This window comes from Leopardus geoffroyi, chromosome B1 (genome assembly GCF_018350155.1).
Source record: "Leopardus geoffroyi isolate Oge1 chromosome B1, O.geoffroyi_Oge1_pat1.0, whole genome shotgun sequence".
In the NCBI taxonomy this organism is placed as follows: Eukaryota; Metazoa; Chordata; class Mammalia; order Carnivora; family Felidae; genus Leopardus; species Leopardus geoffroyi.
The window spans coordinates 116356271-116371673 of record NC_059327.1 but is presented as its reverse complement, the minus strand read 5'-3'; the positions used below and the strand labels follow the sequence as shown (position 1 = coordinate 116371673).

Sequence of the window (15403 nt, the reverse complement as noted above, 5' to 3'; positions counted from 1 at the left end):
ATGAATGCCTGAGAATATCTCGCAAAATATTTTCAAATAAGAGAAACTTGTTCTAGATATCAAGGAATGATACAGAGCCATTTTAATTAAATCATTCTGGTATCGGCGGTATAAAATAGATAACAGAAAGAAATAAGAATCCAGAATAGATCCAGAAATAAAGGAGATATCTTTCTCTATATATATCTACCTACCTCAGTCTGTCTATCTTCAGTAGGAAAAGGATGAATTATTTAGTAAACTAGAGAAAGTATAATTGATTACCCATCTGAAAGAGATGAAACTAAAACCACATCTTATATCAAATACAGAGAAGTATATGAGTATAAGAAAATTCACAAATTTAGTTTGGCATAAATTCTCATGAAGTTAAGGGATAAATAATAGAAGGGAAAAAATAGCAATGTGAAAGACAGATGGAAGACTAATATCCGTAGTGTACAGAGAGCTCTTCTATTTTGCCAAGCAGGGAGTGTTAAAAAAAAATATTCAGTGACACTTGTTAAAGATGATAAGGCAGACTTTATTCAGGATTGTGTAGATAGGTATAAGTACTACTGCAGTGGGATGTTAGAGTCGGGAGAGAGATTGGATTCAACTCCAGATATTGCACAGCCAAGTGTGAGAACTGACAAGGATATGAATTTACACCCCAAGGAGCAGGGTGGGGAATCAGTGGTCACTTTGGAGTTGATGGAGGATGAGGAACCTGATCAGATACTGAGGGTCGAGGGTTCTGGTTTAACTAATGTATCAGAATTCTTGCTAAGACTAGATTTTACCAGGAAATGCACAGGTGGGCCTAGAAGACGTTTAAGCCTGACTAAAGTTTTGGTCAAGCAAAGAATCATTATAAGAAGTAATCCAATAGGAAAATGATAAAAAGGATAATGTGAAGAGGCAATTCATAGAGGAGCAAATCTAAATGAGCAGCGTGCTTATAAAGATAGTCTAATTGAATAGTAGTTTGGGAAATGCAAATTAAGGTAAGATAATTTAACATTTATCAAACTGGTGTTAGCAGTAGGTATTTAAGGTGATAACACCAACTGATGACAAAAATATAGGAAAGGGTACTCAAATGTTGGTGTAAATAAAGTTTGTGACACTATGAAGAGAAACTGGGTAAGATATATTGAAATTAAAAGGTATGTATACCTCAACCCAGAAACTCCACTCTTGGAAATATAACTTACAGGAAAATGTCAATCTTATGCACACACACACACACACACACGAATAGTTGTCAGAGCATGACTCTTGGTGACAAAAACTGGAGTGCACGTCAATAGAGGAGTAGTTGTACAAATTGTTATAAATACACTGAAATGTAAAAAGGGATGTATTTAAGCTACTTTTTAGAGTTGGAGGAATTTTTATGAGGTTGTATTAACTGAAAAAAAGATGTTGTAGAGAGTATAATATGAAATGTTTTTTAAAAAGGCAAAAGTCCTCCATGTGTTTGTGTGTACTCCATGTGTGATTACTTGGACTAGCAGGAAAATATGAATGGTGCTCTTTGTTGACATGAACTCTCTCTAATTGGCTGATGTGCATGAAGAGGAGAGATGGAAGGAGGAGAGAGGTAAAAGCGGACCAAAAAAGCAGAGTAGAAGACTACTAAAAGAAAGTCAAATATGTCATATCACATTTAGGGAGTTACGTAAATGTACATATGTTTATATATATATATGTGTGTGTGTGTGTGTGTGTACATACAAACACAAATATAAAACATAATTTAGGGGAAAACATTACAGAAGTCTTCCTCTTTGAAACTGGAGGCAACTTTCCTGTATTAATCAGGTTGGCCTCAGAGGTCTTGAACCCCTGAATGTTCTCCACAACCTATCTTTCCTGAAACTAGTATTATTTATATCCTAGAAGAGTTAGCTGATGTCACATGAATGAAAGATATGAAGGACTTAATACCTGAATTTTCCACTCCCTTCGCCACTCACTTCAGTTTCACCTTCGCAACCTCAAATCTCATTATCTGTCACGAAGGGAGCAACCCCTGGGGAAGTGTCAATTCCTATTTAGTTCTTAAACTCAGCCCCGTTGTTGGGCCCTGCAGAGAAATAGAGATACTGTTTCAAGTTGGAATTCAAATTATGCTTTCACATAGAAGCATTTTACAAATTTTGGTGTTAGGCTTTCTAATACCATTTGTGCTAGAGTTCAGGTAAAATTAAGCATTAAGTAGGCTTATGAGGACTAGTCTGGGAGGATAATCATGAGCTACAATCCTGTTTCTAATAGGAAATACAGTGAATTGCACACTTAAAACAACTTACAAATTAATTTTGTGAGGTCAAGCTGTTTGTAAATTGGAAACTATTTTAGTGAAAGTTTTATAAATTATAAAGCTCATATACCAATGTTAAACATGAGGATGATCCAATTTTGATTTGGTGGTAGACTTGGCTATGATTGACTAGAATTATTTTCCTTCAGTCCTCTCTGCTGCCTTTTAGACCATCGTCTCTACTAAGCCAACATGACCAACCTTACAAGGTAGAGGAGGCCTCTTTTTAAGTCCAGGCTTTATTCTTATCTGGTTATTACAGTAATATTGTTACCCTTGTTTGTGCTGCAGGGCTTGGCTCTGAATTTTTACCTGTATTTCCAACCCTAAATACGAACCACAGGTTATAAAAAAGTGGAAAAGAAAGTTAACATTTATTGAGCATCATTACAGTAACTATCCATTAGATATTCCAAATGAGGCCTTTCACAGGATTAAATAACTAGTTTTTAAAATATAGATAATAATTGATTCATCTTAAATTTCATTCAAATATATATACTAAACAGTTTATGAATCAAAAGTGTTTATTGAATTTTTACAAAGTGAGTACTCAAACCAACCTCCAGATCAAAAAGCTAAATATTACCAGACTCTCAGAAGCTGCCCAGTGCATGCTCACTGTCCCATCCCCAAGAGTGACCTCTCCTTCTAACATCAGAGTAGTTTATATTACATCAGTTTTGACTGTTTTTGAACTTTATACAAATGGAATAATATAGTATATACTGTTTCATTCAATTTTATGTTTGGACAATTCATTGGTATTGTTACATGTGGTTGCAGTTTGCTCATTCTCATTATTATATAAATACTCCATTGAATATACCTCAATTTGCTTATCTATATTCCTGTTAATGGACTTTTGGATAATTACTGGTAGCTATTTGGCTATTATGAATAGTATTACCAAGAGCATTCTTGTACATATATGTCTTTTAGTGTACAAATCTACACATTTCTGCTGGATATATAATTATAGGGCAATTGCTGTGTCATAGGATTTGCATTAGAAGTCTTGTTTCCTTTAATTTCTTTTTAACAGCCAAACAGTTGTCCAAAGTGGTTATACCAATATACACTCTCAGTAGCAGGCTATGGAAATTCTGACAGTCCTCAACCATTCTGACAAAGGCACTTTTGAAGCAAGGTTTCTGACTCTAAAGCCCAAAGCTCTTTTCCCTTTATCTAAATTTCATTTAAAGGTAAGAACTTGGTAACAATTTTCTTTTATAAATTCCATGATTCTTTCTAAGATTTTTATTCTTTGTTCATTAAGTGAGTTTCCTTTTTTATACTGGAAAATATATCTGCGCTGTACAGAATTTAGCAGGGTTAGCAGTGTATCGGAGGCCTCATGCAAGTATGTATCTTCACTGAACCCAGCCTCTTCTATTTTTTCTGCATGGGTGAAAAGAATGGCAGTGTAATTCTTCCAAGCATGTCCTAGAAGTTCCTGAAAGAGAGAGAAAGTTAAATGGCTATTTGCCTTGGCCTATATTCCTCAAACACAAGCAAAGGAGTATGGCCCAACATAGGCAACAGATCTGGATGTCATGTTACTAAAAATTGATATATGCAGTGGAAAGTGAAGATGGGGCCAAATAATGTAAGTAAATGGAGAGAGATGGGTGGATTTTGTTTAAAAAAAAAAAGGCTTTAATTCTCCATTTCATTTTGCTCTTACAATTTATGTATACACAATTTCAGAACTGCATGTTATTAATGCTGCATATGATACAATTACATTTATAACATTCAGCAATAATTTCTACTTGCCTGCCAACCTAGAGCTGTTAGAACCACTGAATTCCTTTAAGTCAGAGGACTTGGGCCAAGGGAATTGTCATATTCTTTTTGTAGAAATGTTGTGTTATCATGATAACCAAAAGTGTCTTCTAAGGATTTGTAATTATATAATCTGGTTACAATCTATTGATTAGTCAGATGTCATACAATGGAAAAGTTAAGATCAAATTACATTTAGTGATTTGAAACAGCTACAAAATATTGTGATTCACTCGCATCCTCTTCACTTCACATGCTTAGAATCAAGTCCAATTTATCAGATGACTTCCTCTACTGTGGTTGAAAAACATTGAAGACTGGTGTTCCTTTGTTTAATGATATATGGAAGTTGGTTATATAATAAATTCTTGTTTGATTGGTGAAAATAAGCTAATGTAAAGCAGAAATGCCAGCATGTGGCAAATTGTCCATACAATATGGAAGGTGTCTAGGAATAACCATTTAACTTTTTAAAATATTTACAAAGTTATATGAAATCATGGCATTGTGAAAGTAAAATGACATTCCATTCATTCCAAATATTCTCATTATCAAAATATTTTCAAATCTGCTACCAGTTTATAATAGCAATTTGGAATTTAGATCCTCACCATCATCTCAAATAGAAAGTTTATTAGGGTTTTATTTATTTTTGAGTTTTTGGAAAGATATAAAATACTTAGGAATGAACATAACAAGAAATATCCAGGACCTCTAGTAATCAGAAGAAGGAAGGAAGAACAACTACTATTTAGTGCTAGATATTATGCTAGGTACTTTACACGCTTTATTTATTTTGAAATTCAACATAATGCTTTGTGGAAGATACTAGTATTATTTCCATTAAATATGGAGAAACTGATGTATAGAGAGGTTGAATACAAATCCATAGAGGATATCAGGACAAACTGGTTTAAAAATTCTTGAGAAAATTGAAAGATGGTTTGGGAAACTATTTTCAATGTATGTAACAAATACAGGATTGGTATTTATAAGACTGAAAAACTGAAAATGAAAGGAAGAGAGAAAAGGGGAGAAGGAAAGGAAGGAAGGGAGGATGAAGGGAATGAGTCAAGACATGTAAATAATAGAAAATACGGCAACTGTGGGACAATATATTTAAACATCTTGAGACCATGGTTACCAACTAAATTCCTGGCACAGTCTGGCATTTATCAGACTATTTGTTTACACATTTATCTCTCTAACTTGACCAGTAGCTTTTGGAAGGCAGAGTCTATGCCTTACTATGTAAGTCAAAGCTTTGGCACATTGTAAACTCTCACTAGATATTGGTTGGATTAATTTGGAATGTAGACCTCACTGTCATCTCAAATAGAAGGTTTAGGGTTTTATTTATTTGTTTTTGAGTCTTTAGTTTTGAAGTTTAATCTTTGGGACATAAAATGGTACTTTCCTATAAAATTTCTCTTTTGTTCTGTAGTTCTCGTGGGTTTGCATGTAGTCTGCATTTTGTGTTTTAAGTTCAGAAACACTTTTCTCAGTGAGTAAGTCCAAAATTTTCCTCATATCTGTTTAAAATTTGTCTATACCATAGAATAATTATATATATCTAATTCTAAAAATGGCCTGCTTGAAGAAAATCTGAATTGAGATTTTAAGATCAGTACATTCAATGAATAATTATTAACAGATTCTAAACTTTACAAAAGGATTTTTTAAAAAGTACTTTAGTTGGCATATTCTTATGTGCCTTCAGAACACAAATTAGCAAAATCTTAACTAACCTAACTTGTAAAAAAGATAATTCTTGTGTAAATCTAATATATGTGTAATTTCAACATCACATTTTACCTAAAAGTGACATAGCAAAATTTGTCATATTCAGTATGTTGTAACATGTTCCTTGTGAGAGAAGATCAAAGCATTGCAAAATAAACTAGTGTTGTGAGTTGAATTGTGTACCCTCCCCCCTCCAAATTCATATGTTGAAATCCTAATACCTCAGAATGTGACTTTATTTGACAATAGGGTCATTGTGAGTGGGCCTCTAATCCAATGTGATTGGTGTCCTTATAAAACAGCAATTTGGACAAAGATAAGAATAAAGGGAAAATGCCACGTAAACATAAAGACAGTCATCCATAAGCCAAGGACAGAACTCTTGGATAGATTCTTTACTTATAGCCTTCAGAAGGAACTAACCCTGCTAACATTCATTTCAGACTTCTAGCCTCCAAATTTATTGAAAGACAATAAATTTCTGTTACTTAAAAGCCACCCAGGTAGTGCAGCCTTGTTACAACAGCCCTAGCAAATTAATACAAATGGCTGAAAAATTAATGAAGTGCTAAATAGATTTAGATTCTGGGAATAAAAAGATTCTTGGGTTATTTACATCAGAACCACTTGGGATGCTTGCTAAAAATGCATCAGAATCTTTAGGGATGGATCCTGGGAATTTGAACTTTAAAAAGAATTCTAGGTGATTTATTCCTTCTGCAAATATTTATTGGGGGTTTACTTTGTTCCAGGGACAAAGAGTGGACCATGACAGATAAACTTTCTGCTTATGTCTAGTGGAGAATTGTTTGTACTACCTAAACTTAAAACTGAGGAAGAGGGGCAGGCAGGAAAGAAAATACTTTCAATTTGGTTTAATTGCAGGTATTGTGATAGAAAATATATTGGTGCTGGGGCGCCTGGGTGGCGCAGTCGGTTAAGCGTCTGACTTCAGCCAGGTCACGATCTCGCGGTCCGTGAGTTCGAGCCCCACGTCGGGCTCTGGGCTGATGGCTCGGAGCCTGGAGCCTGTTTCCGATTCTGTGTCTCCCTCTCTCTCTGCACCTCCCCCATTCATGTTCTGTCTCTCTCTGTCCCAAAAATAAATAAACGTTGAAAAAAAAAATTAAAAAAAAAAGAAAATATATTGGTGCTTTAGAGGCAGACATTTAGCCCAATTTGGGGTGGAGGTGGAAAGTGAGCATAGAGGAAGGGGTCAGCATGAGTTTCTAGCATGTGATGATGCCTTGAGTGTAGGCATCAAGAAGAGAGTTATCAGACTGTGAAGACACACCAAGTAAAGAGACTGATTGAGCATTATTGGGAATTGTATAGTATTGGGCCTTTATTTCTATAAAGTGTAATTATTAATCCTTGAATGTTCTTATCTCTGAAAGTTTCTCAAATTTAGAGCCAGTTCTGATATTCACCAAGTACATGATTGATGTGTTTATATTGATTGTTATGATATTGAAATGTTTAATTCAAGTTAATAAATAGACACCTTAACCTCTTGAGTGCTACCCCCAGGCCTACCCTCTGGGTGTTGGTTGATGCATGAACCACATTTATCATTAAATATTTTTAAACCATCACTATAATAAAAATTCATGCTAAATAAACTGTTTGGCTCAAGTGGTCCCTTCCTGAGTTATATAATATAGAATTTTTCTCTTGCTGGTTAGTACTTACTGCATTAAATGGTATAACTTTCACGGTATGTCTTTAGTTCCTGATTTTCTGGGTTGTAACGTTAACACATTCTGTTTTTGTCTCCACCAGACATTTCCTATACTTTAAACTATAATAACATTCAGGAAAAATGAGTTAAACCACCTAAGGAAAATGGATCTATAAGTGCGACACCACTTAAAAGTCCATGTGTTCAACCACTCAGAAGTTTTTACATGTTGATAATTATTTATGAAAGGATGCTCATGTCCTAAACTGTGAGAGAAATTGCACTTTTGAGTTACTGCCAAAAATAGAAGGGAATGGTTGATTTAGCTTATAATCTTTAGATTGATTTTTGGCTGCAAAATAGTTGACTATTTGAAAGTAGTGTCGCTTGGTGTATAGTCATCGTGTTAGTGGCCAAACGTGTTCTCTGTGGACCCAGAGAAAGAATAATCACAGTTGATTGATACCTCACATAAAAATCCAAGAGCAAGATAAGTTAATGTAAGTTATCTGGTGTTAATAATTTAAATATAGTACTAAGCTAGATGGAAATGTTACAATCAATCATGAATTGTTTGGTTTCAGAGTGCTAATGGGTATGAGTCCATCTAGTCCTTTTGGGACAACTAGTTAGGATATAAACTTTGTTTTCCAGGAATTATGTTCATTTTCCCAGGACCTCACCAGCCCTGCCCCATTTGTTTGTGGTTGATGAAATCATAGCATCTGGACTTTTTCGGGGGGAAATTTTAAAAAGCCAACTATTACATCAACTGAGAGAAAAATTATCATGGAACAGGAGGACAATAAGGACCATTCTTTATATTTCATACTATTCCCTTACTCTCATCCCACTTAAAGCACCACATTACCTTCTCAGAGAACTGAATGATAAGACGTTGTTAGATGCAGAGAATATTCAGCCTTAGAGATCATGTGTCCAAATTGCCTTATTTTACAGATGAGGATATTGTGGACTTTTGATGTTAAATGACTTTGCCAAAGCCGCACAGCTGATTGTTGGAAGGCCTGGGCCTGTGACAGAGGTCCCCTCACTGCCAGGCCCATGTCTTTCCCACTAAATTAGAGCTTCTCACTTTAACCTTAGTAAGCCAGTGAATTTTCTTCCCAGATTTTTTTTCTAAATTAATAAGGAAATTCTTATACATCAGGGCTGTGTATGCTTGATTTCATTCTGATTTTCTTCTGAAATCTATCAAGAAAATCCCAAAGAAGGCTACAAATAACATGTTCTAATTTTAGCATAAGACAGATACTAACAAAATTATGACCATAGCTGACATTTGGTGTACACTTGCCTTGTGGTAGTGTCTGAGTTAATTTACTGTTATAATATGAAATTAGTCCTGAAAATAACCCAGTAAAGGAGACACTGCTGTTTTCCCACTTTACCAATTAAGAGATTGAAATCTAGAGAAATTACTTGCCCAAGGTCACAAAACAAGTAAGCCGAAACTTGAACACAAGTATATCTTACTATAGAACCTGTTCTCTTAACCTCTATTAATAGGTTGCTCATATCTAGTAATTCATTTGAATAAGGACTCATTATAATTTGTGTAGTGACAATAATAAAAATGATAACAATGGTAGTAATTTTCTGCGAACCTACTGTAAGTCAGGCACAATGCCAAGCACATTATATTCATTAAATATAACCCAAAAAATTTTAACATAGGTAAAATTATCCCCATTTTATAAGTGAGGAAATCAAGCCAAGAAACTCTTAGTAACATTTTTAGTCATATATCTACAATTGTAACAAGGCTTATTTTTCAACTAAATGGTATTAAACAACTAAGCCCATTATGTTTGTTAAGTATTTTCAGGCCTTGCACTGGCCTTTCTGAGCCTTTTGTATACACACACACACCTATAACATCAACATTTGAGTTGTTCAGTCTAAATCAAAAATACATGCTTGAAACCTGATTGTATATTAGTAATAACACATGATGCCCTGATGGTGGAAAGAATTTGGATTTTAGTCAATTCCTGGATTCAATTCCTTGTGCAGTTTGGCTGCTTGCTAGAACTTTTCTTAAGGTAACTTTATTCTGTATTCTCTGATTCATTACTTGTGGATTTTTAAATAACATCAAGTGATAGATAATATTTAGATGAATCATTCCCTTTATTTCCCAGTTTTGGAGAGATGACTCACTGACATCTCCACCATTTTGCTATAAATTACGAAGGCCTAACATAAATAAAAAGGGATCATTTGGGGAAATGTTTCATTTGTCATAGCTGGCAGCCTATAACCCCTCTAAAAAATATCAAGAGCACAAATTAAAAGAGACATTTAAAGAGGGAATAGGGAGGTACAGGAAAGAAGAGGTTACTTTTCTGGCATTGGCGTTGTTGACTCCTTCCATGACAGGGAGCAGCGCCCCCAGAAAGGAGGAGAGGAAAGGGGAGAAGGCAGATATTCCATTCCCCATTTTGCATAAACGAGGAAGAAAAAGCAGTCCAGGGTGTGTCTGGAACCAGAGGACCTTAACAACTCCTTGCTCCTTCCTAACAGCTGTTGGTCCTGTTGAATATTCAGACATTCTGCAGCTGCTCCCAATCTGTGAGCACATCCAGATGGCTGCCACCAGTTACTTAAGCACCTTCAGGAAGAAGGTCATAAACAGCCAGCTTGTGCATAGGCGATCTTCAACCAAAAATTATGATGGAAGCCCAGAATAGGACTGGAGTGCCTCCCAGGGGTCATGGGCCCCTCTGAAGATTACTAAAATCTTGGCTGCTGAGTTTTCCTGGGAGGGAAAAGATATTTATTTTAGAAAAAAAATAATTCTGAATCTGAGTTTTACTCTAGCCTATCTCCTCCCTGCCTTTAAGTCATGACCTGGACACTGGCTTAAGGAAGGCAGTGGTAGGAGAAGGTGGCTGTATGCCAGATACCTTTTTCAAAGATGAGAGAGACATGTATGAATCAACTTCTCTTGTATAAAAAAAATAGGGGATTACAGTAGTGTTCTATATCCTAAAACTGGAAAACAAAATCTGTTTTTAAAACGTATGCCTTTTAAAATGCCCCTTTTGGCCAAGCATAGTACCAGCATAGAGAAAAATTTGGAGGCATAAGGAGAGAGGTTAGTTTTTGAGAAATATTCGTGCACTTGCTGAATTTACTGAGTTACATCCACCTATACTTTAAGCCAAATATTTATTTAATGGCAGCTTTAAATGAATTTTAAAACTTGTTTAAAAATTACACTGAAGGTGGGGTGCCTAGGTGGCCCAATCAATTGAGCGTCTGACTTTCAATTTTGGTTCAGGTGATGATCTCGTGGTTGGTGGGTTTGAGCCCCACATCGGACTCTGTGCTGATAGTATGGAGTCTGCTTGATATTCTCTTGCTCTCACTCTCCCTTTGCCCCTCCCCTGCTTTCTCTCTCTCTCTCTCTCTCTCTCTCTCTCTCTTTCAAAATAAATATATACACTTACAAAAATTACACTGATGGAATAGCAACAGGTTTCTCTCCCATCTGGTTTCTACCAGAAATGTTGTTTGACATGCAGGCTTTCATAGTTTAGGGGAGGTTTGTGGGTTTTCTTAGATTACGCATTGTTTCTTAATTGCAATCATCTTCTCTACTTTTGTACAGCATGTCCTTGATTTTTCAGGAGTTGGATGATGAGGATTATTTTTTTATGCTCTTGTCACCCTATTTTTTTCCGCTAGTTTTTTGTGATATGTTTTTTTTTTCATTTTTAGAAACATGCAGTTACTGAAAAAAAAATGTGTCATTTAGAACAATCTTATGCTTTTAGTAGTTAAAGGGAAGAAAATATTCCTTTGAAGCTAAGTATACTGTCTTTTTAAGTGTAACAAACCCTACATCATGATCAGAGAAATGTCTGCTCTCTATTCACCATGTAATTTACCTGTAGAGCTTCTAGTAATGATGAGTTCTCTTATCTCAATGACTAAGCAAGTCTACTGAGTAATGCTAGTCAAGTCCAGCAGCTAAATTTGGTTGGCCCCAGACTAGAGAATCAAGACACTGAATGGAATGGAGCAGCTCAATGAGCAGTTTCCAGGAATTGTTGGTTTTACATGGGCCTGGTTCATATATGTCTATACTGTATGCAAGTATTACTCCCTCCATCTCCTAGTTATAGCCATACCCAGAACCTCTCCCTATCTTCAGCTCCTCTCCTAGACTAGCTGAACAAGCTTCCAAGATAGTGACTTATAATAAACGAACAAACAAACATGAATGGACCACTAGGCAAAGGTGGCATATGTTATTTATGTTCACACTGAGGTCCCTGTGGTCTTCTCTTGGCTATCATAGATCAGTTAGTGGCCCTACAGATGATAAGGCACACAAAGCATCTGAAATTCTTTATTTCTTCCCTAAAAAATAAAGCATAGATCTTCTGTGCATGTTTGCCATGATATAAGTCAGAGTGAAACCTCCTTTCCCCCTGTCCATACATTACACTACTTTGGCGCTGTCTTATATTTGTTTATTCATCTCTTCTAGACTGTAAGTTTTTTGAGGGCAGGGCTCATGTACTGTTCACTAATCATTAAGCTCTGTGCAGGTACCTAATACAGTTTGCAATGATTGAATCAGTGAATGAACACCTATTTGTGAACTGTAAGATACTGTCCCCTTAAAAAGGGGGGGGGTGTACCTCAGTTGGTTAAGTGTCCAACTCTTGGTTTTGACTTAGGTCACGATCCTATGGTCATGAGATCCAGCCCTGCATCAGACCGCTCCCCTCCCCAACCTGCTTAAGATTCTCTCTCCCTCTCTCACTCTGCCCCTCCCTGCTCCCTCTCTCTCTCTCTGTCTCTCAAAAAAAAGAAAAAAAAAAAAAGAGATTGTCCCCTTGATATTAAATGGATGCAAGTCAGTATTTTAGTTTTAGTAGTTCTTAAGCTTGGCTGTTTTTAAGAAATATATGGAAAATTTATGCAAATGCATATACCCAGGCTCTACTCTTGTGATTCTCTTTCAGTGGGGCTTGGATGAATATGCATTTTTAATGACAGCCCAGTTGATTCTGATGCAGATCGAGTGGAGACCACATTTACAAACTTATTCAGAGGTTAGTTAACCTCTGAAGTTAGCATCTTATTTTTTAGGGGGGTGGGTAGAGTCCTATGGCCCAGCTGCAAAATTACCAACCGAATTCCTCTAAAGGAAATTGTAAAAATGGTTCTTGGTGGGAAAGATCAAGTAATTTTTACCATTTCTATGTGACTAGCACTTGTTTTAAACTTGCTTTAAACTACTCTTTTAATCAAATTGTCATAGTTCTTTCCTGTTAGGATAATTGTCCTTCAAATAGGAATAATGGCATTAGTGTAATTGCCTATTTTGTATTACCTGAATCATCTGGACTAAGTCAGATACTTCCTGTCCACAAAGAGGCATGTCTGCTCTCTGGACCAGCAGTGCAAGATGGAGACCCTCTTGCCCAAAGTGATGTGCCAGGGCCTCCTTGACCTCCTGTTTCACATGCTTCTTGGTCAGTCTGCTGTGTGGATAACCTGGAGTGTCCAACACCTGGATCTGCAGGGTTATCTCTTGCCCCCCTCGACGCATGAAGCCACAGAGGTGACAACTGCGGCCCAGACAGCAATCTTTGGTCACAGAACATGGAGAAAAGCTGCTGTGGAAGTCAGTGCTTCCCAAAAGAATGTTCCCAGCAGAGCTTTTTCCACTCTGAGTCATGCCAAAGAGGGCCAAGTTGATGATCATCTTGTTAGAGTCTGTCATGTCTGTGGGTAAACAAAGGGTCAGCATAAGCAGTTAGACTTCTATACTCACCCAGCGTAAGGCATCTTACTTGGCCAGGGTTATTGCAGGTATTACCTTTGGTTTACTTACCCCTCATTCATAGTGGCTAAAACACGAAGGAGTTCTCCACGTTAGTGTAGACAACACAGTGATAGAGGAAGATTGAAAGAATGTTGGTAGTTTGCAATGGGAGAGGAGAGAGAAGTTTAATATAGATAAAGAAGAGAGGAGGAAGCAATAATTGTAGGAAAATGAGGGGGGAAAAACAAAATGCATGAAGATAATGTAAACCATGTTTAGGAGGAATATGTTAACTCATCAATGTGGTAGGTGAGTCCATTTAGCAATGGGTGCTGATGTTTCTGACTTCATTAACAAGGCTAGCAGCAGTATTGAAAAATTAATCACTGTTGGAGGACAAGTAGGAACAGAAGAGTGGAAGAAACAGATCCTTCCTGCCTTTTAAATAACATCCCATACTTCTCCACCTCCCCACCCCATGAATACACAAGTGGCATCTGCAAAAAATTATCATTCCTGACTTCCTGTTTGTCCCCTATGAAACATGAATAATGTTAAAGATTTCTGTTTTTGTTTACTATTTTTTTACAACCAGGCAGCATTCTGATGAAAATGAGAACTGCTTGTAATTTCTGTTATGAAATAATTAGTAAATCATTTCCATGGTCCACCATAGTAACTTACTGGCTTTTTAATAAAGGAAGTAAAGCCCAACACATTGTGTAGCTCAGTTAGGAGGGAGAATCTTGAGAGAATCTATTCCATTTACAACACCCCTAACATGGAGGTAATCTGTGCAGAAATAAGCATTTTAAGGTCACTGATAATTTTCATTAGATCAGTAAAGCAGAGCTACAGGCCGATTGCCAAGTATACTCAATTGCTGATTCAGAAATAAGGACACTTAATATTGCATATTTATTACTTTTGCTTATAACTTGTATTTCTAATATTCAGTTTTATGTCCTTCTGTCCTTTCTTGTCCTCCAATGCCCCTCACCCCACCCTCCCTAGACTCTAATATGAACATTTTGAAGGAACCTCACACCCCCACACAAAATATACTCATTTTTGGAGTCCCTCAAGGTGATTCGAGCTCACCCAGCTCATTCAGCCCTATCAGCTAAACCGTAGTCACTCAGATTTCTTTTTACTCCTTAATCAAATGCATAATTTAAAAAGTAATAATGATTATGGAATCCCAATACATTTTCTGTATGTCACGTACCTTTTCCAATCTTAAAAATACTTTTTCCATAGACTTCCCTGGAGCTGGTATAGTTGTTCTCGGGTTGAACTTTAACCTTCTGACGGTGTTACTGTACCACTCTGGGACTGATACTGTATGTATTTTATTTCGTTAATCTATTACCAGAATCCTCTCTATAAATGGTTAGTTATCTTCCTCTAATCAGCACTGACTTTTTTTTTTTTTTCATCTGACAGACTAGTCATTTCAACAGATACTTCCTGAAACTTTATTTCCAAGATTAAAGTCTTTGTTTTAGGGCATTGCTCATAGGTAACCACTTATCCATAGTATAAAGAAAGCAAGATTGACAACTATTAAGCCCAAGCTAGACATTCAAAAGCAATGGTCACAATTATTTCCATTGTAAATGATGAGCACCATATCAGTACTTGGTCAAAACTTTCAACAGGTAGATATGTAATATTCATGCAATAAATAGATACTGAGTTTATAATAGTATTTAGTTCATAAATTCAAAAATTCTTTAAGAAAACCCTTGGCTATTTCCATGGAATCGAAATTTATTATCTCATCCTAACTGATGAAATCACTAGTGTGATTATATGTGCACGTGTAGTTTCCATATCAATTAATGATAGCATATTTCAGAAAAGGAGTACAACTGACTGTAAGTTGAGACCAGATACATTATGCTTAAAATTTGGGTTTCATTTTGTTATTGAAAACTTTATTTTTTTTCTCTTTTTAGTATATAACCTATACTTTTCCAAATACCTTCTTAGTATGTAATATGTAGAAACCTTAGTATGGTTATATTCTGGTTCATCTTCTGTACCTCTCAAAAAGTCTGTGAAGTATGTA

The 15403-nt window shown here is 36.1% G+C and overlaps 1 protein-coding gene across 1 annotated transcript; it reads right to left on the bottom strand.

The window, feature by feature from the left end:
• Positions 1 to 3503: 3503 nt before the first annotated feature.
• Positions 3504 to 15160, bottom strand: GIMD1 (GIMAP family P-loop NTPase domain containing 1). Its single transcript, XM_045471182.1, has 3 exons — positions 14558 to 15160; positions 12895 to 13289; positions 3504 to 3764 (listed from the first exon to the last, which is right to left on the bottom strand). Exons 2-3 carry the CDS (start codon positions 13285 to 13287, stop codon positions 3504 to 3506), a joined length of 654 nt encoding a protein of 217 aa, XP_045327138.1. The 5' UTR covers positions 13288 to 13289; positions 14558 to 15160.
• Positions 15161 to 15403: the final 243 nt, after the last annotated feature.